General features: G+C 44.6%; 1 protein-coding gene across 1 annotated transcript in view; it reads left to right on the top strand.

The window, feature by feature from the left end:
* The window catches only part of LOC124585344 (calpain-9-like), a 117,043-nt gene that overhangs the window by 30,783 nt on the left and 69,197 nt on the right, over positions 1-17,063 (top strand). Inside the window, exons 3-4 of the mRNA XM_047131389.1 lie at positions 699-845; positions 10,958-11,161. Of these exons, the coding sequence (XP_046987345.1) occupies positions 699-845; positions 10,958-11,161 (351 nt within the window). The remainder of the gene's footprint in view (positions 1-698; positions 846-10,957; positions 11,162-17,063) is intronic.

Genomic DNA, 17,063 nt, shown 5'->3' with positions numbered 1-17,063 from the left:
GATACGTCACTCCACACAACATTTTTCTACTGTTCAATGGTCCAATGTTTACGCTCCATACACCAAGCGAGGCGTCGTTTGGCGTTTACAGGCGTGATGTGTGGCTTATGAGCAGCCGCTCGTCCATGAAATCCAAGTTCTCTCACCTCCCGCCTAACTCTTATAGTACTTGCAGTGGATCCTGATGCAGTTTGGGATTCCTGGGTGATGGTCTGGATAGATGTCTGCCTATTACACATTACGACCCTCTTCAACTGCCGGCAGTCTATGTCAGTCATCAGACGATGTCGGGCTGTACTCTTTTGTGCTGTAAGTGTCCTGTCACGTTTCCACTTCACTATCACGTCGGGAACAGTGGACCTAGGGATGTTTGGGAGTGTGGAAATCTCGCTTACAGACGTATGACACAAGTGAAACCCAATCGCCTGACCACGTTCGAAATCCGTAAGTTCCGCGGTGCGTCCCAGTCTGCTCTCTCACGATATCTAATGACTACTGAGGTCGCTGCAATGGAGTACCTGGCAGTAAGCGGCGGCACAATGCACCTGATGTGAAAAACGTATGTTTTTGGGGGTGTCCGGATACTTTTGATCCCATAGTGTATGCTACAGCCAAGGACTTGCCCATCCTCGGATTGCCCAACACTACTAGAAAGAGTTTGATGGGCCCACTGTAAGATGTTGGCGGCCGTGTTGCAGGAGGAGTGCGAGGCGGCGCAGCGTGTGGCAGCCCTGCCGGAGGGCGAGCTGTTCCGCGACGAGGACTTCCCCGCAGAGGCGAGCAGCCTCAGCCACTCAGACCCGCAGGCGCCGCACCTCGGCGACGTCGTATGGCTGCGGCCGCACGTCTGTATCACCGCTGCACACTCACATGTTTCAGTTTCAATACCAAATTCCGAGTGCTGGAGACTCAGCGCACTGACATTAGAGGAATGGCAACGCCCGATCAAGTGGCGTTTGATTCACACTACACACCAATGTCACGTCACATCGGAGAATTACTCAGGACTGAACAGGGAATGCGACGTTCTAAGGGAACGTCAGCGGTGCAAGTGGTTGGGATTTAGTCCTACAAGGGGATCTTACAGATTTCCTCTCTTCGATTTTCTTCATGCTTATACGATTAATGATCAGTGCCTGGACATCAGTGTCCCCGAACAGAATGACGCAATTCCAAAAAAATTAAAAACATTTAAAAACGAAAACATAGCCTTTGAAGATTAGATGATTTTTGAGCGCTATTTTGTTCATAACTTTTCTAGCTTGTTCACACATCCATCAGTAACTGAGTGGGTTGTGTAATACCTTGCAATCGTGAAGTCGCTTGTTCTAACCTTGTTACTACCACTGTATTTTTTAAACTTTTTTGAATTCCTTTTTTATTTAAAAAATATAAATGCCAATTAACAGATACTCACAATGTTTCTAATTTATTAGTAGCTATCTAAAAATAGATGGGGCAAATAACAGGAGCCCAGACAACTTGAAACTATCTGTAGCAGCATTAACGGAGAGGGAAAGACCTACAGCTACTTCTAACAGCATGGAGCATCTGCACGTATAGCCGGCCGAACCTTGGAGCATATTTACATAATCTTCACGCTTGACAGAGATGTTAGCAGAGGTCAGTCTGGTTACGGCTCTAACTGGCCACCCAGGTAATCTTATCAGTCAGCGTGCGATTACTCAAAAAATGTGTGTAAAATCTTATGGGACTTAACTGCTAAGGTCATCAGTCCCTAAGCTTACACAATACTTAACCTAAATTATCCCAAGGACAAACACACACACTCATGCCCGAGGGACGACTCGAACCTCCGCCGGGACCAGCCGCACAGTCCATGACTGCAGCGCCTTAGTCCGTAACCACGCGACTGCTACGGTCGCAGGTTCGAATCCTGCCTCGGGCGTGGATGTGTGTGATGTCCTTAGGTTAGTTAGGTTTAAGTAGTTATAAGTTATAGGGGACTGGTGACCTCAGATTTTAAGTCCCATAGTGCTCAGAGCCATTTTGCAGCGCCCGAGACAGCTCGGCTAATCCCGCGCGGCTCAGTGTGCGATTACTTTGTATGGGTAGCCCTAAAGTCTAAGGCGTATCGCAACAACTCTCATAATCTTCAAGAACTGCAGCAGAAGATTTCGTGTGAGACTGCAACAATTCCAGCAGTCCAGCTTCGATCCGCCTTCAGCAACTTGCTGACCAGGGCCCGAAAGTGCCAAGAGATGAATGGTGGTCACTTTGAACATCTGCTGTAGTGAAGGTAGTACCGTATTTCCTTTCCTCTGATGTCTGTCTTTGTACCCCGGAACTCTGCTCTCTGGGCCACTTTTACGAGGGTTGACTGAAAATTAATGTCTCCATCTTCGTAATTCTTCAACCGTTGGCAGCGTAGGTATGCGGGAGGTACTGGCTTGTTCCGTAGTCTCTTCTCTACAGCTCCATTTGGCGGGAAGCCTTAGCATTGAACGGTTGTGTTGTTGCAGTGTGAAGTACGGAACACTGCGCAGACGGTCAGTCAGTGCGATTTAAGCAACGTGCAGTCATTGAATTCTTCACAACAGAAGGTGTCACCCCAAAGGAGATTCATCAGAGAATGAAAGCAGTTTATACTGATTGTGTTTATGTGAGTACTGTGCGTCGTTGGGCAAGTAAGTTTAAAGATGTTGAGGCGGGAAATTTCGTGTCTGTGCGCTTTCATTTCAGGAGTCAGCATCCGGGTACCCATCGTGCACAGATCTTCCGATAGCCAAGCAAAGCAATAATGTGAACCCAAATGCCGATTGTGCTTGCAGTTTCTCTCTGAGTGATAAGATGATTTTCTTGAATCAATCTGTCAACATTTTGCATGTGAAACTCGGTGGTTGCTGTCACAGGACGTCCAACTCTTTGTTTGTCACGCAGGTCAGATGTTCCCGCTTCAACATCTTTAAACTTACTTGCCCAACGACGCACAGTACTCACATCAACACAATCACCATAAACTATTTTCATTCTCTGATGATCTCCTTTGGGGTGACGCCTTCTGCTGTCAAGAATTCAATGACTGCACGTTACTTAAATCGCACTGACAGAGCGACCGTCTGCGCAGGGTTCCATACTTTACACTGTAATAACACAACCGTTCAGTGCTAAGGCTTCTGGCCAACTGGAGCTGTAGAGAAGAGGCTACGGAACAAGCCAACAGCTGCCACATACCAATGCTGCCAACTGTTGAAGAGTTACGAAGGTGCAGGCATTACTTTTCAATCAACCCTCGTATTTACCCCACGCTGTATATGATATAGATGCACAAAATACATTTTTGTTAAATAAAAAAAAATTATATATATCAATGATATAGCTCAATCTCTAGCAAAAAGTTATTTTATTTTTTGTTTGAAGTTTCGCATTTTTTTACAAAATTCTCACAACAACGCCATGCACAACAGACAACGCCACCACAGAGGCGTAACCACTGGCCCGTCCCCTATCGGTTCCAAGCAGCAGCCTCCAGAGGGCGCTCAAAAATTCGGACCACTTTCTGCTTCCAAGCCAGTCTTTCAACGCGTTGTACGAGTATTCGTCCTTCGATAGAGTTACCAGCCGCTGACAGGAGCGCTGTCGCCATGGACTGCACTGCTTCTGCCTTGTACTGTCAGAAAAATTCTTTCGCCGACAGGCACAAAACACGACGTGCTGCGGATCCTCAGACAGTTCTGAAGCAGCAGTTAGACATTCCTGTTCAGCGCCAATAGTCAGACGCTTCATCTGTGTTCTTGCAATTACGATACATACATAGTTCTACGATTTCTGTTGTGAAGACAATATTCCAACTTAGCAAGCACTAAATATGGAAGGAAGATTGGGTTTAACGTCCGGTCGACATAGGGATCATTAGAGATGGAGCACAAGCTCGAAGGGTGTCAAGGATGGGGATGAAAATCGGCTGTGCCCTTTTATGGGAACCATCCCTGAATTTGCCTAGGGCAATTTAGGGAAATCACGGAAAACCTAAATGTCGATGGCCGGAGGCGGGTTTGAACCGTCGCGTCGTCCTCCCGAATGCGAGTCCAGTGTGCTAACCACCGCATCACCTCACTCGGTACTAACAGGGGAAGATCCCGATCTCACCCCCATCAGATTTAGTGATAAAATGGCTCAGTGGATAACCCGTCAAAAACTGAACACAGATCAAGCATAAAAACAGCAAGAAGGCTTCTTTGTTGTGTGGTCGTGGTGCTGGACTGCAAAGAGGGTGCCTGTGTTCAAATCTCCCTCATGCCATTGTTTTTTTACAAACTTTCCGTCTGGTCATTGACGTGTCTGTTCTCCTTCTGTAGTCTTGGCAACCGTCTTAGTATACGTTATTTCTTGGTTATGAGTTATGTGGTAAAAATGTATTACCGTCGCAAGTAAGTGTGATTAACAGTGGGAGCAGGCGATATGCCACTTAGACCTCTCACAGAAAGGAAAACAACAAATAAAAGGGTGTGAACTATGTTGCAACTAAGGAATTAAAGAGTCGAAACTTCCAAAATGGAACGCAAGAGTTATAATACGTGTTACTTGTGTAGAACAAGGGGAGGTACGTACGTCTGCGTGTCCCCTTCCTTACACCTCGCTGTTGCAAACGGACCTTACACCACAACACAGACACAAATTAGAATACAGTGCATAGATACTTCAATGACAGTTCATAATTTTGTGAAAGAAAGGGGCAAAAGGGAGATCTGAACACAGGGCAGTCCCTTCGCCATCCAAACCAGTGACCACATAACAACTCGCTCGATATTGCATATCTTGAGCTTGCACCGTTCACTGCTTCGACTTTGCTTCTTTTTTCACATTCAGTACACCTTTTTCCTCTTTTCATGCATGATCTGTGTTCAGATTTTGACGGGCTATCCGCTGGGCCATCCTACTACTGAATCTGAGGATGGTGCGGTGCGGAGTTTCCCTTTTAACTAGGACACTAAAAAAAGTGTCTGCAAAATTAATTTGTCATAGTGATGATGTTGTAGACTGCCAAGAGACAATAAAGTTATTTAGATATCGTTATATTAGGTTTAGGACATCAAGTAACCACCGAACTTACCAAAGGTTAAGTAGTATTTTGTAACACAGTCTTAAGAAATATAACGGGTTATTTCTTATTCTGTTGCCACATTTCTGTTCTAATGCTGCCCTGTCAAGCAAGTGCTTAATTAATCTGTCACCTTTTATTAACCTAATAATTAAGTTTTCCGCTACCAGCGATGTTTGGGCTGGTTTAATAGCAACATTCAGCTACACATTCCCAGCAAATAACATGTTATTTAGATTTAAAAATTTGTGATTCAAAATTTGTTAAACAATATTTCCTTTCCTTAATAAATATGAAATTTAAATATAAATAAAGAAAGTATGGTATCACAGATGTCCGAACCAGCAAACTTACAATTACAGTCCTATTAAACTACGCATTCACCTACTGGTGAATGCGTTAAGAATTAAAAAATGTTTTGCACTTAACAGCGGTTGGAAATTTTGCTATCTTAAAGCTTTCTCTTTAGAATTGCTTCACACTGCTTTAGGAAATTAATGTGTATAACTGACCTCCAGATTCTATACATATAAAGAAAACCAAAGGGAGCAGATCAGTCCGTAAAGTACCCCTGTCAGATTTAAGGACTGTCTACGGAACCAGCTTCGTTTATTAAGGACGTGTACTTGTGGCCACAAAGCGTCAATTCCCACTTGTTCCGAATATAATACTGAATTTGGAAAAAAGGAAGTTTACATTGCATTCGTCTTGTCCTCATCGACTTCTTAGTTTCGAACTGCTGGATTACTTCAGAGAAATGTGTTTTACACCCTCGTTGGAAAAGACGGTTTCACTGCTGCAATATTCAGGAACAACGCATCTGCACTTTTAAAGAATTTCAGTAACATTAATCGCATTTAGGCATCGAAATCAATCGATGGTAACAGGTGAAAATATGTGCCGGACCGGGACTCGAAAAGGATCTCCCGCTTAACACAAACGGTTCCTTAACCACTTCGGCCATCCGACCCAACTTCCCATCCGGTTACACACTAACAGCGTACCTACCCATGACCTCTTCCCCGCCATTTCGTATTCCTGCAATAGGCAGGGTTTGGTGTGCATGTCCCGGTATGAGTCCCGGACCGGAACAAATTATCACCTGTTACCATCGATTCATTTCGATGCCCAAATACTGCTAAAGTGATTGAAAACCTTGGAATAGTATTTGTATGGCCGCTGCAGCACGTAACGCCTCTGTTCTTCCGGATATGTTTCCGTATATATCCAGGCATTTTCTTTTATTCTATTTTATGCACATTGTGCGCTTTTTTGTCCACATATAGTAATATTGTTCGTGACTATTCGTCATATAAATATGGCATTTATTTCTCGGGAAAATTGTTTGGGTAAACCTCATAAGCCATGGCAGTTAGTCCCGAAAAAACATGCAATAAAATAAGTAACGTGCAAAAAACGCAAGCCGAAGTAAATGCAATAGATCCTGATAAAGAATAGGACATAACTTCACAAGGTAACCGTCTTACTATTATTCGTCGTTTCCAAAATTGCTATGGACAAATCTTGGTGTGACGTGATATTTGTGTTCCTTGCTGTTACGTTCGGTCGACTGTTGCTGTGAATGCCGCAATTTTCAATAAAGCGCGGGAGATTTTGAAGTTATGTGGCGTTCATTGTGGATCGACTTCGATTATGGAAATCTTTTTATTGCCTGAGCTCTTAGATTTGAGTAAAAGAAATGATACGTACTATATCACAATTAAGAAAGCTGTGGCACGGATTAATACAATGGGCTCTCATTCAGTTGGAAAGACGTAGCAAATACTCTACCTTTCTATGAGAAGAGTGATATACGCGTTTGGTGAGTGGCCACTCCATGCTGTATCGATTGGTGTCAGTGCTATATACAATATAGGCATATTTCGTCACGCACGACAGCGGCTTGCAGTGAAACACAACTTTTTACTACAAATTTATTTAGAATATGTTGACAAATTGTTTTGCGTGTCAGTTTTTTTCCCTCGACTTTTCGAAAGGACACACAGAATGACAGAATATGGCAATGATGGGCACCTGTCATCACTTTAAGACTTCCATCAAACTTTTTAAACCAGTCGTGCTCACGACCTCTTCGCAGAGTTTCTTCGAAATATCGTGACGGCAGTTCTCTCCCTTATGTTAATCTAGATTCAAGTTTTCCTTCACAAGAGATATTACTTCCCGCAGCTTTATTTGGCAGCAACAGATAAAGTATTGCATTGTTTAAGAGTTAAGTGTAATCGGGAAAAGGGGAAGTAAACGATCACCAACATTTCCCCAGAAAGCAGACTTGGACTTCTATAAAGGGGCGGAATACTTTCTTCGAAGAGGAGCATGATTCATAGATAATGAAGGAAATACGTTACAATGTATAACGCAACGGAATTATTTTGTTGGACAGTAATTTACGTTCACTTGCTGCATGGTAACAATCAGCAACACACATGATGGAAATTTCAATTTCGAAAATACTTACTCTCCTAATCATCTTGGGGTTGAAGCTCTTGTGTCCGTGTTTGCTTTACCAATACATGTGTTTTTGGATGGGGTCCGCCTTTAGCAAAACACTTTTGTTTTATATCCCAAACATGTTTCACTGCAGTTGCAGCATCATCAGTGGGCTTTTATTTTACGGCTGTTAGACATAAAGAATGTTCTTTACTGTTTGTATACATGTAAATATTAGTTTTTAGATCGTAATTACAAATTTTCGAAGAAACACATAAAATTATGAATTCATACCTTTTTACCACATTTTCCTGATGTGTTATATATTTACAGTGACTGATTTCGTTAACAGTTTGTCATCTGCAACTATATAAAACTTAAATAATTTGTCTACATTAAGTTGTATATGGTTGCAGATGACAAACTGTGAAAACAATCAATCACTGAAAAGGGTATGAATTCATAATTTTATATGGTTCTTCGAAAACCTATAATTACGATTTAAAAAATAATATTCACATGTATACAAACAGTAAAGAACATTATTTATGTTTAACGGCCATAAAATAAAAGCCCATTTCTGGTGTTGCAACTGCAGTGAAGCATATTTGGGATATAAAAAACTGATTTGCTAAAGGCGGACCCCATCCAAAAATATATGTACTTACTCTCCTGCTTTAGTATAATATAATGAGGCTTCTCTGCTAGAGATGCCTTTCTTACTGTATTTTCTTCCAAGCAACGATGAATAAAGATATACAGAGACCGTGTAAACAATCCCGACAATACTTGGTACGATGAGCGGGACGCCAACTTCATCAGTTTACTAGGAGAATCCATATCCCGAAATACATGTTTTGGCGCCATGTCATCGAAACTAGAGTATAGTGACGTCATGGTAGCACTTGGTGACCTAATTAATTATGCAACCCAGGTTCCTAAGCGATTAGAAGTCGTAAAACCAGGTACAGTATTAACGTATAGCTAGGATAATTGGTGGCAGGTCAGTGGGCTATGTCTGTTGGCACTCAGATAAACAGTCTGTTGGCATTCATACTGTATGAAAAGTTTGACGACCCTAATGCATGTGGAGCACTACGCGATGCTCGGGTAATGTGACTGCAGTTTACGCTGATTCAGATCTGCGGCAGCATAGCTCTGCTTGCAACTTGGCTGTGTTGTGGTGTGAAGTGGCATCTAAATACCTACTTACGTCTGTAGGCTTACTGCATATCATGTGTTCTAAAGTACTGTCAGATCATCTATAGACCAAAACATCTAGGAACGGGAGACAGACCTCATTCTCTGCTTGCAAGATGAAACTGATTTTAGAATTAAAATCATTTAAGAAATTGTGGAAACAATTTTTATTTACTGTGTAGACATATAACATATTTCTCATTCACATAGCTGAGTCAACAAGAAGGCTTTAGTGGCGCATTACCCTGAAGTGACAAAAATCATGGGATACTTCCTCGTGTCGTGTCGGGCCTCCTTTAGCCCGGCGTAGTGCAGCAGCTCGACGCGACATGGACTCAACAAGTCGTTGGAAGCCCCTACAAAAATACTGAGTCATGCTACCCTTATAGCCGTCCATAACTGCAAAAATATTGCCGGCGGAGCATTCTGTGCACCGAACTGTCCTGTCGATTATGTCCCGTAAATGTTCGATGGAACATGTCGGGCGATCTGGGTGGCCAAGCCATTCCCTCGAATTGTCCAGACTGTTTTTCAAACCAATCGGGAGCAATTGCGGCCCAGAGACACGGCGCATCGTCATCAACATCTTTGTTTCCGAAAATGAAGTCCATCAGTGGCTACAAATGGTCTCCAAGTAGCCAAACATTGCCATTTCCAGTCAATGATAGGTTCAGAGGGACCAGAGGACAGACTATTCCATATTTTGCAATGTTTCAAAAATACAATCGTGCATCTTCGCAACGAAATAGCGCGGAATTTTCGATGTAAATATTATAACCACTTATCCTCACATATTTCTTTATTCTGTATTTCATTAAAAAAATGTTCAAATGTGTGTGAAATGATAGGCCGGCCGGGGTGGCCGAGCGGTTCTACGCGCTACAGTCTGGAACCGCGCGACTGCTACGGTCGCAGGTTCGAATCCTGCCTCGGGCATGGATGTGTGTGGTGTGCTTAGGTTAGTTAGGTTTAAGTAGTTCTAAGTTCTAGGGGACTGATGACCTCAGAATTTAAGTCCCATAGTGCTCAGAGCCATTTGAACCATTTTTTGTTTGAAATCTTATGGGACGTAACTGCTAAGGTCATCAGTCCCTAAGCTTACACACTACTTAAACTAACTTATGCTAAGGACAAACACACACACACCCATGCTCGAGGAAGGTCTCGAACCTCCTCCGGGACCAGCCGCACAGTCCATGACTGCATTGCCTTAGACCGCTCGGCTGTATTTCATCGTTTGGAGGTTAGTTATGTTCACATAGAGCGCTTCTAACACTGTTTTCTATCGTAGGGCACCAACACACCAAGAATATTTTGCTACAGTGGAAGAATAAAAATCGAAAACTGACGATGATGTAAAGTGCAATTTGTAAATTGTGTGAACAGCCGTCTGATGATGCACTTGTCAGTTCGAAACCGGTTACAGCGCTATTTACATAAATAAATAGCAGTATTAATAATCGCTGGTTGCTGTCTTCTTCTTTGTAAGAATCAACCTACATTAAAGCCCAAGTCATTATCGAGCCATCATCAGCTTGAGCACTACCTCGTTGACAACTTGGGTCCGTGGCTTAGTTGGGTGTGCCCCACACTCGAACCCTACCATCAGCTCTTATCAACCGAAATTAGGACTCATCTGACCAGCTCATGGTCTTCCAGTCATGTAGTATCCAGCCGATATGGTCGCGAATCCAGGAGAGACACTGCATGTGATGTTGTTCTGTTGGCCAAAGCATTCGCGCCAGTCGTCTACTGTCATAGCCCATTAACGCAAAATTTCGCTGCACAGTCCTGACGGACAGTTCGCCGTACCTCCTACATTGGTTTCTGCGGTTATTTCACGCAGTGTTGCTTGTCTGTTTGCACTGGCGACTCTACGCAAACGCCCGCCGCTGCTCTCGGTCGTTTAGCGAACGCCGTCGACCACTGCGTTGTCCGCGGTAAGAGCTAACGCCTGAAATGTAGTATTCTCGACACCCTCTTGACAATGTGGATCCGTGAATATAGAATTCTGTTACGATTCTCGAAATGGAATGTCTCATGTGTCTAGGTCCAACTACTATTCCACGTTCAAAGTCTGTTTATTCCCGTCGTGAAGCTATAAGCACGTCGGAAACCTTTCCACATGAATCAATTGAGTACAAATGACAGCTCCGCCAATGCACTGCTCTTTTATACGTTGTGTACGCGACACTACCGCCATTTGTATGTATGCGTGGCGCTATCCCATGACTTTTGTCACCTCAGTGTACACGACAACAGCCACGGAAGCGTGCAGACTTACTCAGGAGGTCGGTGTCTGCCTGTGTTGGATGGCAGGAGCTGGTGGAGGAGCCCCGGCTGCTGGACGAGGGCCGCGGCTCGTCGGCGGTGCGGCAGGGCGCGCTGGGGGACTGCTGGCTGCTCAGCGCGTGCGCCGCCGTGGCCCAGCGGCCGCACCTCCTCCGGAAGGTCCGCACCTCCACCTGCCAGCGGCCAAACACTCTCGCACAGTACAGACTAAGTACGAGGCGTATTCCGAAACCAAGGTTCGGCGACCAATATTTAGCTGATGGTAGGCGCGAATGAAGTTCCACCGGCTCTTTAGGAAACTACTGCAGTGTTGGGTTGATTCAGTAGTCGTCTGCCAGTGGGTGACAGCAGATTGCAATGGTCGAGTCAATCATAGATCCCGCCAATAGTGAAGCGCGCCCTGTGATTAGATTTTTGCTTGTAAAAGGATCTTTGTGACTCTACAAGCTTTCCCGGCAGATGTGTCGTAAATAGTCTTCACGGGTTTGCCGCCGGATCACGTTGTGCAAATTCCAAAATATTTCATCGCAGCAACTGTCCGACATCTTCAGGTGGTTCAACCTCGCTCGTGGCCAGGTACGACTGATGGTATCCACACACCGACTCACCGTTTTTAGAACACGCGCGCGAAGAATGCGCAGCCGCGGAAATCGCGCATGCGCAGTGATTTGCCACATTCAAACTCCCTCTGCCGAAAATCGCAGAGCGGCTGTCCCGCGCGTGCGCTGTACGCTGCGTTTCTCAATAGTGCGGCCAGACGTTACTCACCAATGACCGTACTAGGCCAGTGTTATGACGGGCCTGTTATCGAAGAATCTTGATTTTTGCGTCGTGATTTAACAGCAGCCAATGCAGCGTTCCAGGCTGTGCTCAGTTGAAATCCCGTATCCTTGTTGATGAGACTATCGGCTGTACGGATATGTATTGCTTCCTTAATGACTCAGTCCGAGAAAGATGATGCCGGGGATAAAACTTCCGTCTTTTCATAAATCATACGATGTTCTGTATTCAGGCAGTATTCCCCAATTGCCGACTTTTCCGGTTGACGAAGGCGTGTATGACGCTGATATTCATCGCAGCGTTCTTGTACGGTGCGGCATGTCTGTAATACTTACTGTATCGACCTGATATAATGAGGACAGACAAGTAGGAAAATGGTGTAGAGAAATTCAAAGTGGCGGCACAAATGTTCACATGAACGTAGGAGTGGCAGGACCAGTATTCGGATCGACAATATCGTTGATTCAGTGAACCGGAAACTTCGAAGTGATCGTCAATTAACGATTAATGGTCTGACTAATGAAATCCAAAATGTTGTTCGAACCTCACTTTACAGCACTGTCAATGAACAGCTTGGATATCACGAACTGTGTGCGAGAAGGTTTCCAAAAATGCTCATTGATAATCATAGAGAGCGAAGAATGTGCAGTGACGACAGTTTTTCGAGCGCTATAGACATGATGGAGATGATTTGTTTTCCCAAACTGTTGCAGGCGACGAGACGACGATATCGTACAACAGCGCAGAATCGAAACAACAGTCAGTGCAGTGGCGCCATTGAAGTTCACCCAAACCAAAAATGTCTAAGCAATTTCCGTTTTCGAATAGAAAAAACGATGGCTACCGTTTTCTGAGACGAAAAGGGCATCCTTTTGATTGATTTCTTGGACCGTGCGTCAACAATTACAGCTGACGCAAACTGTGAAATGCTAACCAAACTGAGACGTGCGATCCAAAATCGACGCCGCGAGAAACTGTCGTTTGGCATCACCCTCCCTCACGACAACACAGCCGGACGCGGTGGTCGAGCGGTTCTAGGCACTTCAGTCTGGAGTCGCGCGACTGCTACCGTCGCAAGTTCGAATCCTGCTTCGGGCATGGATGTGCATGATGTCCTTAGGTTAGTTACGTTTAAGTAGTTCTAAGTTCTAGGGGACTGATGACCTCAGTTGTTAAGTCCCATAGTGCTCAGAGCCATTTGAACCATTTTTGAACGACAACACACGCCCTCACACCGTGTCAAAACCAAGGAGAAGATTCAAGATTTTCGTTGGGAACATTTTGATCACCCTTCGTACAGTTCCGACCTTGCAAAAAAATGGTTCAAATGGCTCTAAGCACTCTGGGACTTAACATCTGAGGTCATCAGTCCTCTAGACTTAGAACTACTTAAACCTAACTAATCTAACGACATCACACACGTCCATGCCCGAGGCAGGATTCGAACCTGCGACCGTAGCAGCAGCGCGGCTCCGGACTGAAGCGCCTAGAACCGCTCGGTCACAGCGGCCGGCCCCGATCTTGCACCAAGCGACTACTTTCTCTTCTCGCGTTTGAAAAAGTGGCTGGGTGGACAACATTTTTAAAATAACCATGAACTCAACACTGGCGTAATAATCCGCTTCAATTCCCATGCGTCAGACTACAGCGCAGAGGGGCTAAAGAAGCTGGTGCAGCCTTGCAGTAAGTCTATAAACATGAACGGCGAATAAGTGAAAATGTAAGGCAGATATGTAATAGAATCTTACTGTCAATAAAAATATTTTTTCGTAAGCTTATTTTTTATGACCAAACGGACCTTAGTTTTGAATACGCCTCGTGATTAGACGAGTCCCTACGTAAAACAATGTATAAAATATGCACTCCCTCTGGCCTGGATGCATGCACTGATTCGACTGTTAAGAATGCCATTACGACATTGTATCCTCCCCCTATGAACCATGGACCTTGCCGTTGGTGGGGAGGCTTGCGTGTCTCAGCGATATAGATGGCCGTACCGTAGGTGCAACCACAACGGAGGGTATCTGTTGAGAGGCCAGACAAATGTGTGGTTCCTGAAGAGGGGCAGCAGCCTTTTCAGTAGCTGCAAGGGCAACAGTCTGGATGATTGACTGATCTGACTTTGTCATAATAACCAAAACGGCCTTCCTGTGCTGGTACTACGAACGGCTGAAAGCAAGGGGAAACTACAGCCGTAATTTTTCCACGAGGGCATGCAGCTTTACTGTACGGTTAAATGATGATGGCGTCCTCTTGGGTAAAATATTCCGGAGGTAAAATAGTCCCGCATTCGGATCTCCGGGCGTCGACTACTCAAGAGGACGTCGTTATCAGGAGAAAGAAAACTGGCGTTCTACGGGTCGGATCGTGGAATGTCAAATCCCTTAATCGTGCAGGTAGGTTAGAAAATTTAAAAAAGGGAAGTGGATAGGTGGGAATTAGTGAAGTTCGGTGGCAGGAGGAACAAGACTTTTGGTCAGGTGAATACAGGGTTATAAATACAAAATCAAACAGGGGTAATGCAGGAGTAGGTTTAATAATGAATAGGAAAATAGGAATGCGGGTAAGCTACTACAAACAGCATAGTGAACGCATTATTGTGGCCAAGATAGACACGAAGCCCACGCCTACTACAATAGTACAAGTTTATATGCCAACTAGCTCTGCAGATGATGAAGAAATTGATGAAATGTATGATGAGATAAAAGAAATTATTCAGGTAGTGAAGGGAGACGAAAATTTAATAGTCATGGGTGACTGGAATTCAAGAGTAGGAAAAGGGAGAGAAGGAAACATAGTAGGTGAATATGGATTGGGGCTAAGAAATGAAAGAGGAAGCCGCCTGCTAGAATTTTGCACTGAGCATAATTTAATCATAGCTAAACGTGGTTCAAGAATCATAAAAGAAGGTTGTATACATGGAAGAATTCTGGAGATACTAAACTAGATTATATAATGGTAAGACAGAGATTTAGGAATAAGGTTTTAAATTGTAAGACATTTCCTGGGGCAGATGTGGACTCTGACCACAATCTATTGGTTATGAACTGTAGATTAAAACTGAAGAAACTGCAAAAAGGTGGAAATTTAAGGAGATGGGATCTGTATAAACTGACTAACCTAAAGGTTGTACAGAGTTTCAGGGAGAGCGTAAGGGAACAATTGAAAGCAAGGGGGGAAAGAAATACACTAGAAGAAGAATGGGTAGCTCTGAGGGATGAAGTAGTGAAGGCAGCAGAGGATCAAGTAGGTAAAAAGACGAGGGCTAGTAGAAATCCTTGGGTAACAGAAGAAATATTGAATTTAATTGATGAAAGGAGAAAATATAAAACTGCAGTAAATGAATCAGGCAAAAAGGAATACAAACGTCTCAAAAATGAGATCGACAGGAAGTGCAAAATGGCTAAGCAGGGATGGCTAGAGGACAAATGTAAGGATGCAGAGGCATATATATCTAGGGGTGAGATAGATACTGCCTACAGGAAAATTAAAGAGACCTTTGGAGAAAAGAGAACCACCTGTATGAATATCAAGGGCTCAGATGGAAAACCAGTTCTAAGCAAAGAGAAACCAGAAAGGTGGAATGAGTACATAGAGGTTTTCTATAAGGGCGATGTACCCGATATTATGGAAATGGAAGAGGACGTAGGTGAAGATGAAATGGGATATATGATACGGCGTGAAGAATTTGGCAGAGCACTGGAAGACCTAAGTCGAAACAAGGCCCCGGGAGTAGACAACATTCCATTAGAATTGCTGACAGCCTTGGGAGAGCCAGCCCTGACAGAACTGTATCATCTGGTAAGCAAGATGTACGAGACAGGCGAAATACCGTCAGACTTCAAGAAGAATATAATAATTCCAATCCCAAAGAAAGCAGGTGTTGACAGGCGTGGAAATTACCGAACTATCAGTTTAATAATTCATGTCTGCAAATTTTTTTTTTTTTTTTTTTTTTTTTTTTTTTTTTTTTAAAGAGGTGGAGCCCCTCCACGCCCACACCGGCATGATGGCCAACACAAAAAGGTCTACTGCCATCTCTGCATAAGGGTTAGTATTCACTAAAGTGAGGTGTCGCAGGATGTGGGTACTGCGATGTTTGCGTACGTCTGGTTAGGATTAACCATTAATACGCGCTCATCTGGAGATAGATTGGTCGAAATCTGACGAAGGGTAGCGGTTTGAAGGGCAGAGGAAAAAAAGTGCCAAGGCAAGAGCCAAGGGAAAAAAACCTCTGCGAAAGTTAGGTCGGGCGGCAAGAGCAGTAGCGGTTGTCTTGCTGCCTGCGATAGGTTGTGCAAGGATAGGCTTTGTTAGTAGTGGGTGTCATGCATGTCGATACCTTGACGTTGTGCGTTTGTGCTGCTCGGCGGCTGGCGCTGGGTGCTGGTACAGAGTCCTCGTTCAGCGTCCTGCAACCTGCAACAGTTATGTTTGTTATCGGTCTTGTGTCCGATAGGTCATATACCGGAGGCACAGTGTGAGGAAGTGTTGGGAGATTGTTCGTGCGTCTGTGGGCGAGCTCGTCGGTGTCCCTGCTGTGGCCTGTTGGTCGGCTCTAATAGCAGCTGGTAGTTGCCAGTCAGTGTTGCTGATATGCAGAGGCTTACCGGCGTTTGTCGCTGTTTGCGTATGTTAGTTTACCATAGGTGGTTATGCCCTAGCTAGCAGTGTCTTTGGTCGTTTGTGTTTCCACCTGTGGTTGTGATCGTAGTTTCCCAGAGTGAGGATGAAAGGACTGTTCGAGTGTCTCGAGTTCCTGTATAGTCGTGTGGCGTGTTTCTTGAATACTTCCTTGAGGGTATCAAGGCGGTATTCATGGTGAAGATCCACGGTGCGTGTGTTAGCGTGGAGCATTGCTAATGATTCGTAGCACTTTGTTCTGTATGATCTGCAGGCGGCGCAGTCGTGTGGGAGCTGCATATCCCCAGACGGGAGCTGCGTACGTCATCAGAGGTCTAATCAGCGTAGTGTATAAGGACCTCGACACCCTCCTATTCAGTGTGCTTTCCCTGTTGAGCATTGGGTAGAGCTGTTTGAGCCTCGCGTGCGCTCGGTTGGCAACGTATTCGATGTGGTCCCCCCATGTAAGCTTCTGGTCCAGCCAGACACCAAGGTATCTGACTTTCTCTCGGAAACGTATTGGGCGTGTATGTAGTGTTATCGGTCTACAGTGTTGGTGTTTGCGCAGTAGTTTCGGTCTGCGTGTGAACAGAACTGCTTCGCACTTGTCGACGTTTACTTTAATACGCCATCGCTCCAGCCAAGGCTCAGCTGTTCT

The sequence above is a fragment of the Schistocerca americana genome, chromosome 1 (assembly GCF_021461395.2).
Source record: "Schistocerca americana isolate TAMUIC-IGC-003095 chromosome 1, iqSchAmer2.1, whole genome shotgun sequence".
NCBI classification, from domain to species: Eukaryota; Metazoa; Arthropoda; class Insecta; order Orthoptera; family Acrididae; genus Schistocerca; species Schistocerca americana.
This window is presented reverse-complemented; position numbering and strand designations above follow the sequence as displayed.